Source organism: Labrus bergylta, chromosome 17 (assembly GCF_963930695.1).
Source record: "Labrus bergylta chromosome 17, fLabBer1.1, whole genome shotgun sequence".
In the NCBI taxonomy this organism is placed as follows: domain Eukaryota; kingdom Metazoa; phylum Chordata; class Actinopteri; order Labriformes; family Labridae; genus Labrus; species Labrus bergylta.
Genome location: NC_089211.1, coordinates 12,832,010 through 12,850,967, shown reverse-complemented (window position 1 = coordinate 12,850,967; position 18,958 = coordinate 12,832,010). Strand labels below are relative to the sequence as shown.

At 39.8% G+C, this 18,958-nt stretch overlaps 1 protein-coding gene across 4 annotated transcripts in view; it reads right to left on the bottom strand.

The window, feature by feature from the left end:
- Nucleotides 1–220: 220 nt before the first annotated feature.
- strbp (spermatid perinuclear RNA binding protein) overlaps nucleotides 221–18,958 on the bottom strand; it is an 80,183-nt gene continuing 61,445 nt past the window's right edge. For 3 of the 4 annotated variants that reach the window (XM_029278087.2, XM_065965318.1, XM_029278086.2), the window contains 11 exons: nucleotides 18,769–18,880; nucleotides 18,012–18,109; nucleotides 16,607–16,712; nucleotides 15,699–15,782; nucleotides 14,939–15,147; nucleotides 13,494–13,646; nucleotides 13,222–13,356; nucleotides 12,720–12,860; nucleotides 12,191–12,320; nucleotides 11,398–11,451; nucleotides 221–5,959 (listed from right to left, as the gene is read on the bottom strand). In XM_029278087.2, the coding sequence (XP_029133920.2) occupies nucleotides 5,865–5,959; nucleotides 11,398–11,451; nucleotides 12,191–12,320; nucleotides 12,720–12,860; nucleotides 13,222–13,356; nucleotides 13,494–13,646; nucleotides 14,939–15,147; nucleotides 15,699–15,782; nucleotides 16,607–16,712; nucleotides 18,012–18,109; nucleotides 18,769–18,880 (1,317 nt within the window). In that variant the 3' untranslated portion in view covers nucleotides 221–5,864. Of the gene's footprint in view, nucleotides 5,960–8,180; nucleotides 8,725–11,397; nucleotides 11,452–12,190; nucleotides 12,321–12,719; nucleotides 12,861–13,221; nucleotides 13,357–13,493; nucleotides 13,647–14,938; nucleotides 15,148–15,698; nucleotides 15,783–16,606; nucleotides 16,713–18,011; nucleotides 18,110–18,768; nucleotides 18,881–18,958 lie in introns of those variants that run through there. The other variant, XM_065965319.1, reaches the window with a different exon arrangement.

The window sequence follows — 18,958 nt, the reverse complement described above, 5'->3', positions numbered from 1 at the left end:
CTCTATTACAGCTGAAATGAAACTACTGCAAAAAGGAAAGAAGAGTGTTTTCACATTTACAAAATGTTCTTTATACTTTGCATCATGTCTGCACTATTAATCTACTGTCTTTAACATTGACATATTTTGGTCCCCTTTTTTATTCAGTCTTTAAAACTATGTTGTTAAACTTTTACCCACAATTCATTTCTCAGAGATTAAAAAAAAAAAGGATCACATATAGAGATTCAGCACTTTCTCCAATTTATTCATCAAGCATAGATTATGTCGAAAACAGTGACGACCACAGATCATCACTGTATGAATGTTGCTACCACAGCGACTCAAAATAACCTTCATGGTTTGTCGTTTGGCCTCTGTTCAGCCTCTCACCCTGTCATCATTACATTTCACAAAACTTTGATAATTTGATGGGTCAAACAGATTCTGTGGACAGATATCACTTTATAGTTTCATTGGCAGCACCTTAAAACAGTTTCTTTTATCCCCTTTTTGTCAAAAAAATAAAATAAAAAAATCATATTTACAGGAAAACATAAACACGCGTCACTCATAAGACGCTACGTCCGTTGAAACATAAATGAAAATTGGAAAAGGGGGAAAACACAACACAGGATTTCTTATATGGGGGATGCGCCCGAAAACAACTTTCACACACAAGTATAGCTCAAAAGATATATAGATGTATATATATGTATGTATCCATATATATTCTGTATATATGCTTCTCTACAAAAAAGCAAGTTTACTCTTTCTATGAGTAAATACATTCTACTCTACAATCACTAGAACAACAGTGTACATTCCCAACCAAAATGCTTTGATCGTTTATCAGGAGGATATTGGGCTTAAACAATCAGTGGAACATGACCACAAAATATGCAACAACATGCTAAATGTGATAGCAATATTGTGTATATGTGTTTTCTTCCCATTCCCTCCAGTTAATGTGCTTGCCAGACGAACCCCCTCCACCCCCTCGACACACACACACCCTGGAGAAAATGATCTGTTAAGCAGTTAGTCGGGTTGACTTTGCCTCAGCAGTTGAAATGTGATCCTGAATCTATTTTCAACTCTCGGATGGACTTTCCGGCTTATTCTAGGTCTGTTCTTACTCTGCATCCACATAAATGTAGTCCCAGATGTTGAACCACGCTTTCTATGCCAACACAAGAATGAGAAAGATCGTTTTTCTTTCATAACCATGGTGGATTTTTTTGTTTTTTTGTACCTGACATTTTGTAACCGTCTAGACGTTGAAAATCAGATCACATGCAGCACCGTCTCTCCCTTATGAGACTGAAGGGATCATCAGATTTGTGCAACAAAGGCTTCAGAGTCTTTGGTGTCTGGATAAAACCCATCACACAAAAAAACACACTGGATCCCCAAAAGCATGACTGGAATAATTTTTTCCTTCTCTTTGTGTTTAGGATCTTTTACCTGGCAGGTGGATGAAGAGGAGCCTTTAGGGGGAAACTGTGTCCAAACCATCTCCAAATTAAAAGTCCTACTTTACCTGGCAATGAAAGCACAGCAAACGCTCTGACTAGTGAACATATTGCAGCATCTAAAATGTGAAAAGCTCCAAGTATTTGGTGCCAAAGAAGTCTTTTGATGACAGCATTCGTCCTTCTTTTCTCCTGACAGCAAAGCTTGAGTTGTCCACAGATGACGGCTGTTTCTCTAAAAAGCAATCTCATAAGCTAAATCCATTCCACAGACAGCTTTTTTTAATCATGGACATGGGACAATATTCTTTCTCTGTTCATGGCTCAATTCCTAAAGTTCAACCATGGCTTCACCACCTGTGTGACTTCACTACATACAGTACAGTCTTGCGTGTAACATACAAACCACAGAGCAAAGAATGTCATGCTGTCTCTATGCGCTAAGATCTTATTGTTGGAATATTTACATTAGTGATTACATATTTGCTTTTGTGTGTGTGTTCGTCTATTTGCATACATGTTGTGTGTGTCAGGTGGCCCTGAGAACAATGTGTGGGTGTGTTGTGCTTCTTAGATGTACAGGTGTAATTGTTGATCGCCCAAAGAGAGGCATTGTTTGTGCAGGGAGGGGGAGGGTGTTGTGAGCACAATGGCTGCTGCTGTTTCTTGTGATATAGGGATTTCTAACTGACAATAATGGAGAACAGAGGAGCAGGAAGAGAAGAACATGTTTCACTAAACTAAATGGCAATCGAATCCAACACAAAAAATATTGTTAAATCAAGTTTTGCCATTGAACGTTCCTGTTCAAGACTTCAAATATGGCTACTTTGAGCTGGTTTCTACCGGGGAGAATAATAAGTCACATTTATGTTGTTTTGACAGCGTGGATTGTCGTCTTCCTGATGGTGCAATATGATGGGAAACGCTGCCGGAAGATGCAGATCCTCTTTTCTCTTTCTTTTTGAGGTTTCTTATGAAGCGTCATTAGTTTCTCTTTCCTCTCTGTTTTTAATATTTCTCTATATCATCACATACTCTCTGAGAACAAGAAAATATAGTTCTATTTTTTAACCTGCAATAACCCTGATTAGACAACAAGAAACTTGGATGCAAACGGCCTCTTTTTACACCATCACTCAGGCGGATTCTCTGGTGATAAAATGTAATGTTGGTGTACTATAAAACACAGAAAAACTGACACTGCCTAAACAGGAAACAACAAATCCCTCGCTTATACTGATCAACCAAACCAAAGCCTGTGCCTTTTTTAAAAATTTTTTAGACCTACTGTGTTTCTCTAAAATCTCCCTCTACCAGCCGTCCTCCATACACGACCATCCAGCCTAACAGAGCGGGAAGAGGACAGGGTCAGTAGTCGGGGTGACTCCTCCTGCGTGTCTGTGTAGTTGGAAGGGGAAATGAAAAGGTTGCTCACTGAGGTATGACTGTCTGCCTTATTAATGTGGGACATCTGGACAGAGATGGCGGAGGCAGGGAGAGAGACAGAGGGCAGAGGGGAAATTAGGAGAAATTCTCCGCTGATAGAGAAGCTCTGTTTCCACATGGCCAAGGCTCTAAGTTATTCACCTCCATGTGAATTCCACAGGAGAATGAAAAGTCAGGGCAGAAATGTCAAGACTTTTAGAGGCGGATAGACGTGCTCGGAGATTTCACAGAAACTAAAAAGATAGATACTCACTGCAAAGATTCACAGGTAAAAAAAAAACATGTTAACATGTTCTTGTTAACAAGCTGACTTTCTAAGAAGCAGGGTGTAGTTTCTAAGACATTTTAACATCTTAATACCTCTCCATGTTCGAGAAGGAAGACGATCCTGGCACTTTATTTACTCATTTAAACACCAGCCAGATATGTTTTCTCATTTGTAAACAAAGCTTAGCAATATGAAATATTGATCAAGGACACTGGAGCTGCAGCGCGGGTATTACAACAGGTTAAGGAGGACCAGTTAAACTTTAAACTCATGAGCGCTTTGTGTTACAGATTTCATTAACAACTTTGCCCTGGGAATAGAAGATGATGCTACAAAGACATGGAAATAGTCAAACAACACACTGGATATGTCCAATTGTTAAAGGTGGCCGACACATTTTTCTTCCTAAATTATGACACCACACTGATAAATGTGACTTCGCTGCTCCAAGATACAGAGCACCACTAGAAAACAAGCACCTATCATCCTTCATTTAGACCTAAAAATCCTGAAATCACAGCTACTTGTTTTCCATCCTACGTGAAATCCACACATTTTCTTCACTGTCAGCTTAGTGGTGTTCCACAATACATTTCTTATTTGACTTATTGTTTTCCAAAAATTGGCTTTAGGGCCTCGGTGAGCCCTCAGTCTCATTCTCAGGCATCGGTTTTGTTGAATCAAAGCCGGCACAAACATGTCAGATCAAGCTGGTGCCCAGATCAAGGCAAGCGTGAGGAGAATCAAAGCCTTTTGATGCACATTCTGTTTGATTTTTCACTCCGCTGTCTGACATCTCATCTCTATCAAAGGGCCAAAATACAAAACAACTAATGAACAGGGTGAAAGCACCACATGCATTTATACATGCGTGAGAAATATGTCAGCGACGGCTCTAAAGCCTCACAGATAACATCAGACTTGCGTAAAGCACGCTATAGCTTAGTGGAATATATCTCTTCTGAGTTGAATCACCAATTTGATATGTGCTAAACCACAGCAGTCCCACTAAAATATCAACTAATCATATGCAATAAACATGTTTTTTTTTTTGTTTTTTTTTGGTTCGATTAAAGATTTTTATCAGACACCATGCTTCAAATGCTCAGAAAAAAACGAACTTCAGTCTCATAACATAGTGAACGTTCTTACAAGGTATGCTGATGTCAAAAGCTAACTCTAGCTTGGTCATATGTGTCTCTTGGTGGAAAAGTTGACATTGTGCCTTCCAAACTTTGAGAGTGTTTACTTGATTGACAGGTGTCTCTTTCCTTACCAAAAACAGGATGCCATGAGGGCTGCAACTTTGGATGCACCGTCCAACCTTTTCTCTCTGAATAATGACACAGTTAGGAAAGCAATCAGTCTGCACTCATCAGGTACCATTCCATCATCCTATCCATGTTAAAAGCCTGCTTAAAGCTCTAACTAAGTTCTGAGATGTGATGCAAATTCAGGAACATATACGACAAATTCAAGGTTCTCTTGATGTCTCGGTGTCTGGCAGCATCACACTGAAATGTGCCCCTTGGAGGGAAGGGTGTGTGTGTTTTCTATGCAGAAAGAAGGAACAGAAACGGGTGCGCATGAACTGTGCTTTTTGGTCCCTAAGGCGAGCGGGACAGAGCTGACATTTGTTTCCGAGAGATGATGGGTGTATCCGCTAAGATGTGCTGATGGTGGAGGGAGGAGTGCGTACATCAGAGTATACACATATCATACATTTACAGTACTGTACTTTGTATTCGTACTTTGTAACAACAGTAATCCCTGCCAGCAGTGAGACTATAGAAAATGTGCTTTCTGACAGGAAAATTGTGTGTAAGATTAGGATATGAGTGTGTTCAGTAGTGAGCACCTCTGGACCGGGGCCATGTAAACAAACCTCGGGCAGCAGAGAGCATACTCAGAAAGGCTCAAAAAGACATCAAAGAGAGAGGAAAAGCAGGAAGGAAAGGAAAGGAAAGAAGGAAGCATATTATTCTAACAGCACAGGTTAATAGAATACCAAAGATAATATTGCATCCTCTAGGACTAGCTTCAATTGCTCAGTGTATATAAAATTGGAAGAAAGCTATACTGTGATATAACAGTTACATTTCACTTTATAATTCTAAAATAATTTATACCAACAATAGTTATATTTTATAGAATATTTACATAAATACATCCTCATATAGTAATATTATTGTCAACACATCGTTATAGAAACATACACCATACGTACATATATGTGTATATAGTCATGTTAAAGCCACACGTACACACACATACAATGAATATACAATCAAAATGAGCTATTGCAATGCTGTGTGGGGTAAAACTCCATCGGACATTCACATCTTCTCAAGAAAGTAAGCTCAAAGAGAGGAGTTCACGTGTATTGCTATAAGAAAAACTAGCCCAGCCTCGCACAGCAGTCGCAGCTGAACTTTTCTCGTAAAATCCGAATATTGCTTCGTGTAAGAGTTACTCTCTGCATCTGGGCGAGAGTAGAGAATAAATGACAGAGATAGGAGCTTGATGCGTCTCCGGTCAGCAGATCAGACAGTGATCTGATCAAACCAAAACAGTTGTAGATCCGAGAGTCCGACACCTGGGTAGAAGGCAGCAACCTCGGACAGACAGGAAATCACGTGTCCGGCATGATAGACAGGAAAGTGTGGAGAAAGTATCCATCAAGCTTGCTGCTTCTAGAAGTCAGAGAAGAGATCCTGTGGACCCAGATGGATGATAAAAGGAGCAATGGTCCGTGGCTGGTAGAAGGGATTGTCAATGAAAAGACCGCCTGCAGGAAGATGAAGAACAGAGGCAAAGAAAGCAGGAGTGATTACTAAAAGTCCTGAATATTAGATCTAAAAATGTCTGAATGAGTTCATACATACATTTATTTTCCTTTTTGGATAACCATATGGATTTAACAATGATTGAATGCAATTGCAGGATACAGGGGCAATTTAGAGGACCAAGGAATGAACATTTTATGTTACTTAAGTCTTTTCAAAAGAATTCAAAAATACATTTTGGCGATATCGTAAATGTCCCAGTGGAAAGATAAAAACCAATAACAGTAATAGGAATGGCCAGTATGTTTAATAAAACAAGTATTGATTTTTTTGGTGAGAGAGAAAAGCACAATTCAAATTTAGATAATTAGAAGAATGTCTCCTGTTTTTTTCTAAATGCCTTCTTTAGTGTATTGTGTAAACTAACATCCATAACATGTTTGTCTGTTCTTGATAAATATTTTTTCAATTTGTGACATGAAAATAGAAACGTATGGCTATCTATGTAAGTTACTTGAACTCTTTCACTTGGGGCAGCAGCTGACTCCCAACCTGGAGGCAGAAATGATCTTGGGTGTTGTTCACGAGTTAAGATGAAAGGGTTAATTTACAGAGCCATTTATTGACTTCCTATTGAAGTGTTCCGGCAGGTTAAAATGAAGCTGGAGCCATGAGAGTTAGCATAGTTAAACTATTGTTGAATAGTTTAACTATGTCCTACACTTTAAATGTAAATAATGACTGCTCATCTGCACTGTCCAGTCTTTATGCTAAGCTAGGTTAACAAACAGCTGACTTTAGCTTCATATTCAGCATAAAGTCATGGATATAGGGTATCAAACATCTAGTCAAATACTCATCATTAAGGGGGAGAAGGGTAATTCCTAAAACAATACTTCAATATTTTGTATTTACTGCTGTTCCACTAATTAGCATTAGGTAGCAAGCTGAAGAAAAGCCTAATAATAATTTGTGTCAGACGCTAGCAGCAAAGAAAGACTTAATATAAGATCAAACACAGGTTAGTTCTCGAAGTATACACTCTCCCTAAGGTTTCAGCTTTTTGTGAACTAAAAAAAACATGAACAGATGTATAACAGAAAATATAAACAGAAATCGAGATCAATCGTATGAGATTGAAGTAGACCTTTTTAATTTCAAAAGATTTGACAAAAACTTGATGGAGCTTAACCAACCATTGGATAAAATAGTGGGTCCTCTCATCCAATGGCTGCGCCTCATAACCGTAACCATGGAGACGTCATCAGTGGGTAATCTCTCGATGGTGGGGTGACCAAGAAGGTGTGAGGGGGCCAACATGACTCAATCTCGACTGGTACTGACCGTCTTAATGGGATCGACTAATTTTTCTCCATTTCAGACCTTTAAGCTAACGTCTTCAAAATATTGTATTTTCATAAACATTTTCACAGTAGTTTATTCTTACAACAAACCTTTATGTTTCAAATTAGGATTTAGAATAGTTTGAGCCCTAGTTTGAGTGGCTCAGTAGGGGCTGCTTGTTTTTTTTAGGGGGGGGTAAAACATTTAAAAAAGACAAAACAGCAATGAAATGAAAAAAATGAAATAGAAAAACGAACATAATCACACATGTATTAAGATTTGAATTCACATGGGTAACTTTCTTGTGCTAAAATATGAAGGTTTAGATATAGTCCATGTAGAAGGTACATCCTTATCCTTTGGCAGCATTTTATGCCAAATTAAATCAAGTACAGCCCTGTAGTCTGCTGCATTAAGTTGTAGTTGGCTTGTGTGAATACATATTAAAAGATCTCTACTGTAGGTGATACCTCTGGTAGCTGTGGGAAACCTGCCAAATATGAATCCACATGAGGTAATGAGATCGTGCAGCTGAATACAAGATGCAGGATCCGACAATAGCTTTTTTTTAATTCATCCTTTGTCTGCTCCCCGTCTCTCTGAATATCCATAAGCTAAAGGGTCAAAAGGATGTAACAAGAGGCACCGAGATAATCTGAGGGATTGAAATTCAATCTGTGGGAATGTATGAGTGTAGAATACTAAAGCTAAATGTAAGTTTAGGTCAGAGCACTGTGTGACGATTGAATGATGAATGTATTTGTAAATTATTCCACAGTGAAAAAGCTACTGTAAGAAGTGAAAATCCAACCCAAAAAGCTCCTAATAATTCAATCTACTGAGTGAAATCCCTTATTTCCGATATACAGAAGGCAGTGCTCAGCTTTAATAACAGATCAACTTTATTCATCTTTAAACAATAATATTTATCAATGAGTCCTTCACACAGCTCACTTTATTATTTACTATTTTACAGAGAATGTGTTGTGTGACTCATTGCAAAGGCAATCCTCTCCCTACACATAAAAACAAAAAGGCTGATATACACTTAGAGAATGAGGACACAATTCACAGTACAAATCCTTCAAGTTTTTGCTTATCTCTTAAGAACTTTAAACCTGCAGCATTTTCCATTGACATAAAAGTTTTTTTACGAACAGTAACAAAATAAAAACAAAAAAGCGCCTTTACAAATCTTCAGCTTACATCTTCAGACCTCACCCCATCACTGAGGAAGTAGAAAACTAAAAACCAGGGTTTCCCTTATAGAAAATTAACTGTATGGTTTGGGAAAAAGGGTTTGGTATGTGTTTAAAAAAATAAGTCTGGTGCTTGTGTCTCCTTTGCTAAAAGAAGTGGTAGTGGGGGACGGGGTAGGCGGGCACTTTCATGACAGGCAACAGAAGCATTCTCTTGGGCAAACCTAGAGGGGAGACATGAGAAGAGCACAGCTCTGCATGAGACCAGGGCAACAAATAACCAAGTGTTCCTCTGCTCACTACGCTACACACTAAACTAATTCTAGGTCCAACAAATGACCCGACACTACACAAACAGGAGGGAGTGTAAGTGTGTGAGAACACATGTGAATGTGTTTAAACTCTTCATCAGTGGTTAGAGAAAGGATGAGGAAGAGCTTGAGAGTTAAATAGAAGAAAACAAAAGGCCAAAGTTTAGTTCAGGTTAGTACAACTTGGGTCTTGTTTTTGTAATTTCAGCTCATTTTTCTAGTCTGTATGAAACATAGATTGTAATCATGCAGTTATTTGCTGAGATCTGTGAACATGGCAACTTCTGAAGGGACAAGAGTGATCACAAGCCAACAGTTTAGCCCCAGTGTGTAGCGCTTCTTAAATTCATTGCTTTTCTCAGAATCTGTGTGACTGTAATACTACCTAAAGAAGCCCATGACAATATTATTAGGTTCGCCTTTTTTTTTTTTTTTTTTTTTTTTTACAAATTTGGGTGAGTCATTGATAGATTTATACATCTCAGAAATGACCCCGGTGAAGAAAAACAGACCAAAATCGCAAATTAAAGACCCAAGTTGTGATCAATTGGAAAAATCATTAACTGGAGTTGATTGAGAAGAAGCGGTAATCTTTTCTACTCTCTAGTAACAAACAACAGCTGTGTCGTTCAGTGAAGGAGCTCTTTATTCTATTATATAATACTCAACATTACATGGTATATAGTTCCTGGTGCTGTGTTATAATGTTCCATGTTGTTATGATTATGCTCTATGTTTTTCAGGTAAATGTTGTCCTTTAATGGTGAACTCCTCTATGATGGACTGAACTTCGTTCAATAATGTAAAGTGTGAGTGTGTTCTGTGTTATAAAGTTACAGCAGCTATAATAATTTGTCATGTTCTAAGTTATAATCTTCAATGTTCTCGGGTACAAGGCTCTGTGTTAAATGGTGTAACTTACTATGTTTGATGGTTGGTGAAATATGACAACATTTGATTTGGTCTTTGATATATTGTTGTTTGTTCTACTTTCTGTGATAGGATGTTCTGCATTCTATGATACATATATCTATGCTCTTCAAAGTAATATTCTGTGCGGCACTGTAAATCTTTTAGTGTTTAGTGAACTCAGCAGTATTCTTGAATGCATTCTAAGCGAGAGCAGCCTGATGCAGGAGCAAAGAGAAAAAGGAAGGGGAAAGGATGAAAGCTTTGTTTCCAGAGACAAAGGAGAAGTTATCAGTGTTATCATGAGTAAAATGTATTTTTTTAATTTCTCTTAAGTTTTACTTCCTTTCTTGGTTTTTTGATCGGTTTGGTTTGTCTCCAAATTTAACGCAGGGTAAAAGGTTTGGGACCACTATCAAATAATCAAAGCCCATCAGAGACAAACCAGACATGCTTAGTGCTGACACAAATAGTGAGCTTGCCCTAATTCTGAGTTAAATTCTAGTTTAAAGAAAGTAATTTCAATTTATATTGTCTGTGGGAGGATACAGCTCAGGTGAAAGCTCAGGCTAACTTGTGCTTGAAATTATTGTCCCACAATATGTGACAAGTACAGTTAAGTACTGAGACAGAGATGCTCATATTTATGCTTCATCATTCCCACAGAAAATATCTGATCAAATATATTCACTCAGTCACTTAAATTGCTGGTTGAGTGTAAGCAGAAATCACCTCTGAATTCAGAGTTATTTTTTTAAAGTATCTTGGAGCGATGCCAGCTAATGAAATGAAACACCCCATATGAACACAGAGTTTCAGCTCCACCGTAAACAGAAAAACTAAGGCGTGCTTCATATGCATGGATGTCGGGGGGATACTAATCATCTGCATGGGGCCCAGGACTAGTTTCTTCTAGCACATAAGACCCATTCAAACTCTGAGCTGTAGGATGCACGGCGAGGCCTCCCAATGCTACATTTGAGCACACGCTTCACAAGGCTCAGTCTGTTAAGGCGACAGAGGGACATATAGGTATATATGATGTTTGGCCTGTAAATGTCTTTTATTCCTGTGTGTGTTTGTTTGTGTATCAGAGATCCCAGTGCCCACTGTGCACTGAGGACTTGTTAACCCTTAGCAGCAGAAGCGTGACAGGAGCAGCATTGCCACTGTGTCTAAATAATAGTGAATAAAGCAAGGAACTCACACATTGCGTCTTGCTAATCTGAACAGAAATGAAGAAGACAGCGCCGTAGATAGTGTGTAAGAGTTTATGTAAGACCAGAAAGCATTTTTTGTTGGTGAGAGGAGGCCAATCAAGGACTGCCAAAGTAGATGTGTGTGCGTCACTGTGATAATGACAGATTTTAAGAGTTTTACAATGACATCATGGGACTGATTTCAGCTCTGTCTTGACAGATTTTGGGTCCAACCATAAACGAAGAGGTAGCGAGCAGCAGCAAGCAGTTAAAGATACAAATGATGGATTTAGCCATAGCACAGATTTGCTTGAAAACATACACCAACTAGGTTTAAGCTAAAATGGAAGAAAGTGAAGAAAAAAAAAACCTACTGAAGAAGTATTAATGTACCCACAGATGGTTAGCAGTTATGTTTTGGGGTGCGGTTGTTGTTAACAGAAGAAGGTAAGAGGCAAAACAAACATGAAGCACGTACCGTATGCTGGGGTAGCTGCTGCAGCGGGGCTGTAGCCATATGGTGTCCCAAAGCCTGTAAGGGAAGAGGTTACAGACAATTTCAATTGGGCACTTGTTAAATTCCTAGCAGCACTTTGCAACATCTTCACAGAGTTTATCTAAGTGAGCAGAAAGTTTTAGGTATAGTGGAGTTCAGTGGAACTCCACTGGTTTCCTGAAAAAAACAAAACACAAACCTAAAAAAAAAAAGTTCCCATTCACTCATTTTCAAAGGACAGGGTTCTGTGTTATTGGAGCTTCATAACAAGCTAAAAACTTTTACCAGAAAATCTGTGAGAGATTCTTTCAGCACGATTCTGTGGTTAATACTGTTTACCGCATTAAACTGTCATGCAGAATCACAGCTACTATCCCCTGTAGTGCATGCTTCTGTAGGGTATTTTTGAAGGCTGTTTTATTTCTAATGAAACTGCGGGGAAAAAGGAATGGATGTTTATTGTTATCAGAAAACAGACCAGCAGAAGAAAATAAATGTCAGGACTCTTACAGTGAGCCAACAGAATAATAAATGCCAACGATGCACAAATATATGTGCTGAATATATAAATAAATACAACTGTCTGAATAGAATGGATATACTTGGTGGCAATAGGTGGTAAAAGTAAGTGATTACTATTCAGTATTCAGGAAATTCCTTATGTGAGGATTCAATTTTGAGCAACAATTCTTTAAAAACATGCAGGCATTAGAATGCACTGAAATAAAACCAGCTATGCTTTATATATAAGCTCTTGAAAGAGGCCTCTCTCTACCTGGTGTGACGTATCCTGGAGCGGCTGCACTGACGAAAGCTCCTCTTGCCAGGGCTGCTCTTCCTCTTCCTCTGGCTACCTGAGCTGCTACTGCTGAGGCCGCTGCAGCCGCCGCCAGAGCTCCTTTAGTCTGGACACAGTAACACATAATGTGTCAGTGATGCACATACACACACAGAACTGAGACACAGAGGTAAACAGATATACAGAAATATTGGTTACAGAAATCTGCTTCTACTTGATCATCCTCATTGACAAAAGTACAAGAGTGCTGATCTGATAGCTGTCAAGAATTGAGCTTATTGGACACCTGCTAAAGGAAGTGCTATTGATTACCATTAGTTGAACAAAGTGCAAATAGTCACACTTTTCTACAGAGCTGATGCCGGTGATAATAGACATTTAAACTTGCTGCCATTACCGACTGGCTCTCAATGAAAACATTTCCAGACTGCTTTGTTTCCATCTTGTTTTATTCGGTGTGTGTTAATGCATTAGACTTGTGTGTACTGTAAGTGTGTCTCCTTACCTGAGGCAGTATCTTCTTTTTCTTGTTTGCAGCTGCATTAGGACCAGAGAAGAGTTTTTCCAGAGCTGCTAGAGCGGCACTGGCCTTTGCTACTTTTTTATTGGGGCCCGCCCCACGAAACTTCTGCCCATCGACCTCCACCTAACATGCACACACACCACACACAAAAACACACTTATCAGTTATCAGTAACTCAGCCGGCGAGTCTGGCTGAACAGGATGGCTTATTTAGAGAAGCCCCGCTGTCAGGCAGGCCTGCTAATCAATCAGCAGAGCGATGGAGCAGCCAGGCATGTCGGAAAACAACACACCCCACAGAGAATAGGCCTGCTCCAAGAACCGAGCTGACTGATTGACTGTACCAGAGAACAGCCTGTTGTTCAATGTGTGGCGGTGTGGCTTTTTCTCCGTATGTGTCATTTTTCTGGTTAGCGGTTTAAAGGTGTCTAAAATGCACACTCTTGTTTTATCATCTCTATCCATCAGTACACATAGCACTCACCTCCATAACAAAGCGTTTGTCGTGGCTGCCTCCACTTTCAGAGATGAGTTCATACTTTAGTCCTCGTCTCTTTTCGTTTAGCTCCATGACCGGATTCTTTCCACTCGCTGTCAGAATGGGACCCTGAGTTCGAACCTGGGGAGTGAAATAAAAGTCATTTAGTTCAACAGCCACTTCATAGCTTTATGAGAAAGCAACGCAGTTTAGAAAAGAAGCATGATGCACAAGTTTATGACTGAGTGTATGGATTTGTGCATTAGTGGATGTTTCACCTCCAGTGTGTTGGAGCCATCTGTGGAGTGTGTCTGGTTATTGCTGTGATGTGATGACGTCTCGCTCTTCCCCTCACCGTCCGACTTCTCATCCGAACTCATGGGGTCCAGGTCTGAGTCGAAACCTGTTGGGTAGCCCATCGCCTGAAGAACCTGGAGACGTAGGATCATGATGAAGGAAAAATGAGTTTGGAGGACACAGGACATATTCATTTGCTTTGATAGATGCCCTGATTAAGAAACTAACAAATCCTGCATTTTTGCTATTGTTCACGTTTAAATGAATAAGTAGATTTTCGACGTGTTGTTACATCTTATTTGAAAGTCTAAAGTGACCTAATGATCAGGCATATCTGGCTATTTTCCTCGACCTACATCTCCTGAATGTTATGTGTCCTCAATTACTGATAGTCACTGTTTTAGGGACTTAAACATAAAACAACAAACAGACGCTAATCTGAAATATACATGATGGCAGAAGATTTAGCAGTATTCTCTATCACAGAAGTGTGGACATTTTTTTTGTGTATTTAGCTAGTTGAATGACAGTGTCCTTAAAACATGTAACATTAAAACTAATTATTTAGAAAAGCACATAAAATGATTTAAGGTCAATTTGAAACAGGAAATTCCAAATGATACATTTATGTCAGTTTGTGTGATGAGTCTGTTGAAACAAATTATATGGTAGTCATAGACCTGCCAGGTCATAAAGAATGTAACGCAGTGCATGAAGGGAAAAATATACAATGGTAAATTAGCTAGTCTAACAACCCTCCACCACATTAATACTACATAACATAACAAAAAGCGACACCACAGCATGACTGGGTTTAATCTAACTCCCTGTATAGTTAGAATAAAACCCTTTCAGCACAAGGCTGCATAGATTCACAAGTCCAATGTTATTCTTTAAAAGTACACTAGACAGAAAAGTGATGAAGCACAAGCAGAAGAAAAGGAAGAAGGACAATTCATTCGACCACATTGTGGGATTGTGCTACAGCTGCTGAAGCTGCGACTACAGTGAGCAAGAGAGAACAGGAGGAAGAGAGAAACGGACAGAAAGAAGGGTAAAAGGTGAAAGAAGGATAAAAGGTGAAAGAAAGAAAGTGAGTGGTGAGGAGTAAAAAAAAGGTAGGAGAGATGGGGAGAAAGAGCCTTTTATGGGAATAGAGCCGATAGCGGATTATCTCGGCTCTGTGCTCTAGAGAGCCTCTTTGTTCACAACCACTTAGGGATTACATGGATTTGCCCACCTCCATCCATCCCTCCTTACACACACACACAGTCACAGAAACCAATAGGCAGACACAGAGACATACATATTTATAGATACACACAGGTTTGGCCACAGATGAATCTTAGAAGACCAGGTAGCCAAAAAAAGGAAATCATCTCTTTTTTTAATTCTTAATTATCACCAGGTTCATTTTCTTTCCCACCTTGACGGCGACGTGCAGCTTGGCGGTCTTCTTCGAGGATCCAGATGCTTCATAAATGGTCCCGTCCAGATCCACAGACATGGTGAAGACAGGTGCGTGAACCGGGCCCGACTGGGACAGCAGGCGATACTGCAGCCCCGGCCGGATCTGGTTCAATCGCATCAGGGCGTTCATTGGCTGGTTGGAGTCTATGGCTTTACTGTCCAGAACTAATGCAAACAAATTGGGGGAAGAAAAGCAGATTAGGATATATTTAATAAAGGATTGAAGGTGATGTATCAATTATCCAGGCAGAATTTGACATATTGGGCCACTTCAGAGAGACAGTATGAAGTCAATCATATTTTCTTGAGGGTCTCAGCACAATCCCTTGAAGAATTAAGGCGCTTCTCTATTTTCCTTCTCTTTCAATCACTATCCTCTTGTTTGCCAATATCTAAAAGCTGCTGCTCTGTCACCATTAGTCGTGGTTCACCTTCTGCTTGTATGAAGAAAGAGCTGGGGATGGTTCGGTGGCCTACTAAAATGTTAGCAATCGATACTATTGATCTGCCTCCATGGAATGAAAGGCAAGTGGAAGACAGAGAAGTAGACAGGGGGAAAGAGAAATAGTGACAAATCTGCATGCATTGCATTACTTTGTTGAACCATGTTTCAATGTCACATTTATTTATAAAACAACAACGCTTAAAATGATTTGCATTGAAAAAACATTCCAATTATAACCCTACACCAGTGTTTTCTGTTTGTTTGTTCGTACCTTTCCTCAGATTCCTCTTCATCTTCTTGATGAGGTCCTTGTCATCCATTGTTCCATCCTCGTACGGCCTCTTCAGACCTAAGCCTAGAGGAAACGAACATGCAGAGAGTTACTAATCAATCTCTTATTATGAGAGCTATTGGTATGAACACCCAAAGGCACTCAGGTGTGTGACAGAGAAGGATGGCACAAAACTAGCAATTTGTGAATACAAGTGTTTCTTTATTTATTAAGATAAGATCCCCATTAGTTGTTACCTCAGTAACAGCAACTATAATTTTTGGGGTCCATTAGAGGAATAAACTCAGACATGATCAGCAGCGGGCAGACCAGCAAAACAGTCAAACCACGAGAAAGGCATATAAGCTCCTTTCCTACATGCACCTTAATCTGCAAATGCTCTGGCAACTTTCCATGGCGGTGTCATGAGGCATGAAAAGGCTCGAGGCGAAAGTCGCTTTGAAAACTTGCCAACTCTCACTTGTGAAACATGGCAGAAACATTCATGCATGAAACTCCTGCAAGGCTTCGACATTTTGTTTCTGGTACACCAAATCTCAAGCTTATTTGTATTTTTGTGATGCTTCACAACAGGAATTTTTACAGTGCAACCAGTGCTGCTGTGTAGGGGGAAAAAAACACTCAGAATCATTCAGAAAGGTCATGTTATGTGTGAGTCTGAACTATGCACAACCACCCTCTGCATGACCACAGGAAGACTCTACAGAACGTTTCATGTAAGAAAAGGGCAGACAGACCATCAGACAAGCTTCACAGACAGTTTAAGAAGCAGGGTGGGAAATGAATGAAACCCTGAAAAGAAAAGACAGACATGTAGAGGATATACCAGATGGAAGAAAGATATACACAGGCTGAGGTAGATGGCATAAACGCACAGGTACACACACCTTCTTTATCCGACCAGGGGTATTTCTGTGATGGTTTATTTGAGGGAAGAGGATCCATCTCCAACACCTTGTACATCTGTCCAAATGCCATGAGTCTGAGGGAGTGCTGTTAAAAGCATGCACATAGATAGAGGAAAAAACAGAAGATGGGAAGAATAATTAAACATGTATTTAGATTATGGACATAAATAAGTAGTATTTCATTTAAGTTCATTTGAGATCTCATGTCACATTTCTTTATTGCATTTTATAGACTGTTATTGGTGAGTACTATCATACTCTAAACTGTGAGTTTCCCGAAACACCCTCAAAAATAAATAAATCAAATCTCAAGCCACAGCTCTGGAAATTAATTCCAAACACTGTCCTAAAGCACTCCACGCTCAAGCTGACTCACTTATTAATGAAAGTCTTAAAGGGGCCAATGCAATCTTTACACTCTGATTAGTACTGAAAGTGAATGCCCTGCAGTCTGCACTCAATATCCAACATTGAAAAGTAACTTCTGATAGATATAGCACAGAAATCAAGAATCTTTAGGAGAGGGACCAGGTTTTGGTGTTTGTTTGTAGTCTGAGTGCAATTGTCCACGAGTAGTTTCAACTGCTGCGTTGACAGCAAAAAAAGGCAGAATGCAATCTGCTTTGACACAATCATGGGTTTTCTTGTAATAGGAATAACATGAGAAGATAGGCTGACCAGTATGTGGGAGTGTTATTTAATCGTTCTCCATCCTCCGTACACACCCCAGATCCAACCAAACAATCAGAAAGATAACCTGAATTGCACACCAAGCTGCTCTGCTCATATAAATCCATTAGGGAGGTAGAGTGTCAGATATTCATGAGACTGTGTAGCTCATTGACAGAACAGCTCCTTCTCTCCTATCTGCTCTTGTATCTGCTCCAATACAATTATCCCTATTGACATTCCAGCCATGTTCAAGCTGCCTTCAAAGAGAATGGTCGGCAGGATTCACTAAGCCATGCGTCTCAGAGGCTGCCCTGCTCAGTCTAGTGTGTGTTTGTGTGTGCATTTGTGTGTGTGTGTGTGTGTGTGTGTGTGTGTGTGTGAGGAAGGACATGACAGCATATACGCACACAAATACTGTCCTCGGGGGTGTCAAGAGATGGATTTATGGCTTGCAATGGAAATAGGTTCCCACACTGATCATTAACATGCAGCAGCACACGGCTATTTCAGGAGACACATGCACGCTCACACCTGTGTGTTTGTGTATTTGTGTGTGCATCGTGTGGTTGAGGTGGTGATAGGCTCGTTCTGTCTGGTAATGGGCATGTGGTTACTGATTTCCATACACTGACAGCTCAGGGCGGTAACAGCTGGGTGATAACAACTGTGTCTTTAAGCTAACGTGTGTGTGTGTGTGTGTGTGTGTGTGTACCTGTGCGCTGTAGGTAATGGCCTCTGCCTGCTGGTCGGTCATGTTTGATAGTGTATTTGTTGGCTCTTTCTCACATGGGTCGTGCAAACCTGGACCACCTGGGGAGCAAGAGGAGACGACACATAAACACAAAGTCAGGTGTTGTCACTTTTAGTGTGTGTGTGTGTGTGTGTGTGTGTGTGTGTGTGTGTGTGTGTGTACTGACACGGCCACTCAGCGACATCTAATTAGGCTTCACTGACTGGAAATCCCAACAACAGTAGCGATAAATTGTCAGACCAGTTGCTAAATTTTAACTGTAAATGTCCAAAGACTCTAATCTTGTCAAAGATGTTGGAACACACTTTTGCCTTGTCAATTTTCTAAAATTTGTTTTGTTTAATGAATTGACCTTTTTTCTTTTTTCAAAACATTGAAAAATTGTCTGCTGTCAGAAGTCAGGCTTTTGCATCCAATCTGCAATTTTCTAATTTAGTCAAAAGAAACTCACATTTTACACACTTTTGGATAGTTTTTCTTCCCCAGGGATTCACAAAGTTTCAAATGATCCTAATTCAGATTCTTCCATAACAATGTCTTTCCTCAGACAGTTGTGCGCCTTTGTGTCATTGGTTATCGACCTCTCTCTTAGAGAGGCTCAAAAATGTCCATTGACGTATCTCATCAGCCTAAATTTAACATGTTTCTTTGTGTCATTCACAGGCAGTGCCAGGAATTATTTTAAATATTCATGCATCCGTTCAACATGAATCTGTACCTGGTAGGAGTATGCCTGAGGCCAGACACTCCATGACTCGACGCAGGGCTTCTCCCGCCCCCAGAGGTCTGTTACAGGTGGCAATTGCCTTCTCGCAGACAAGCTCTAAAGGCTGCAAGAACACACACATACAGAAACAGAGTCGAACATGCAAATTTAAAACCAAATTCTTGACCAAGAAAACCAGCAT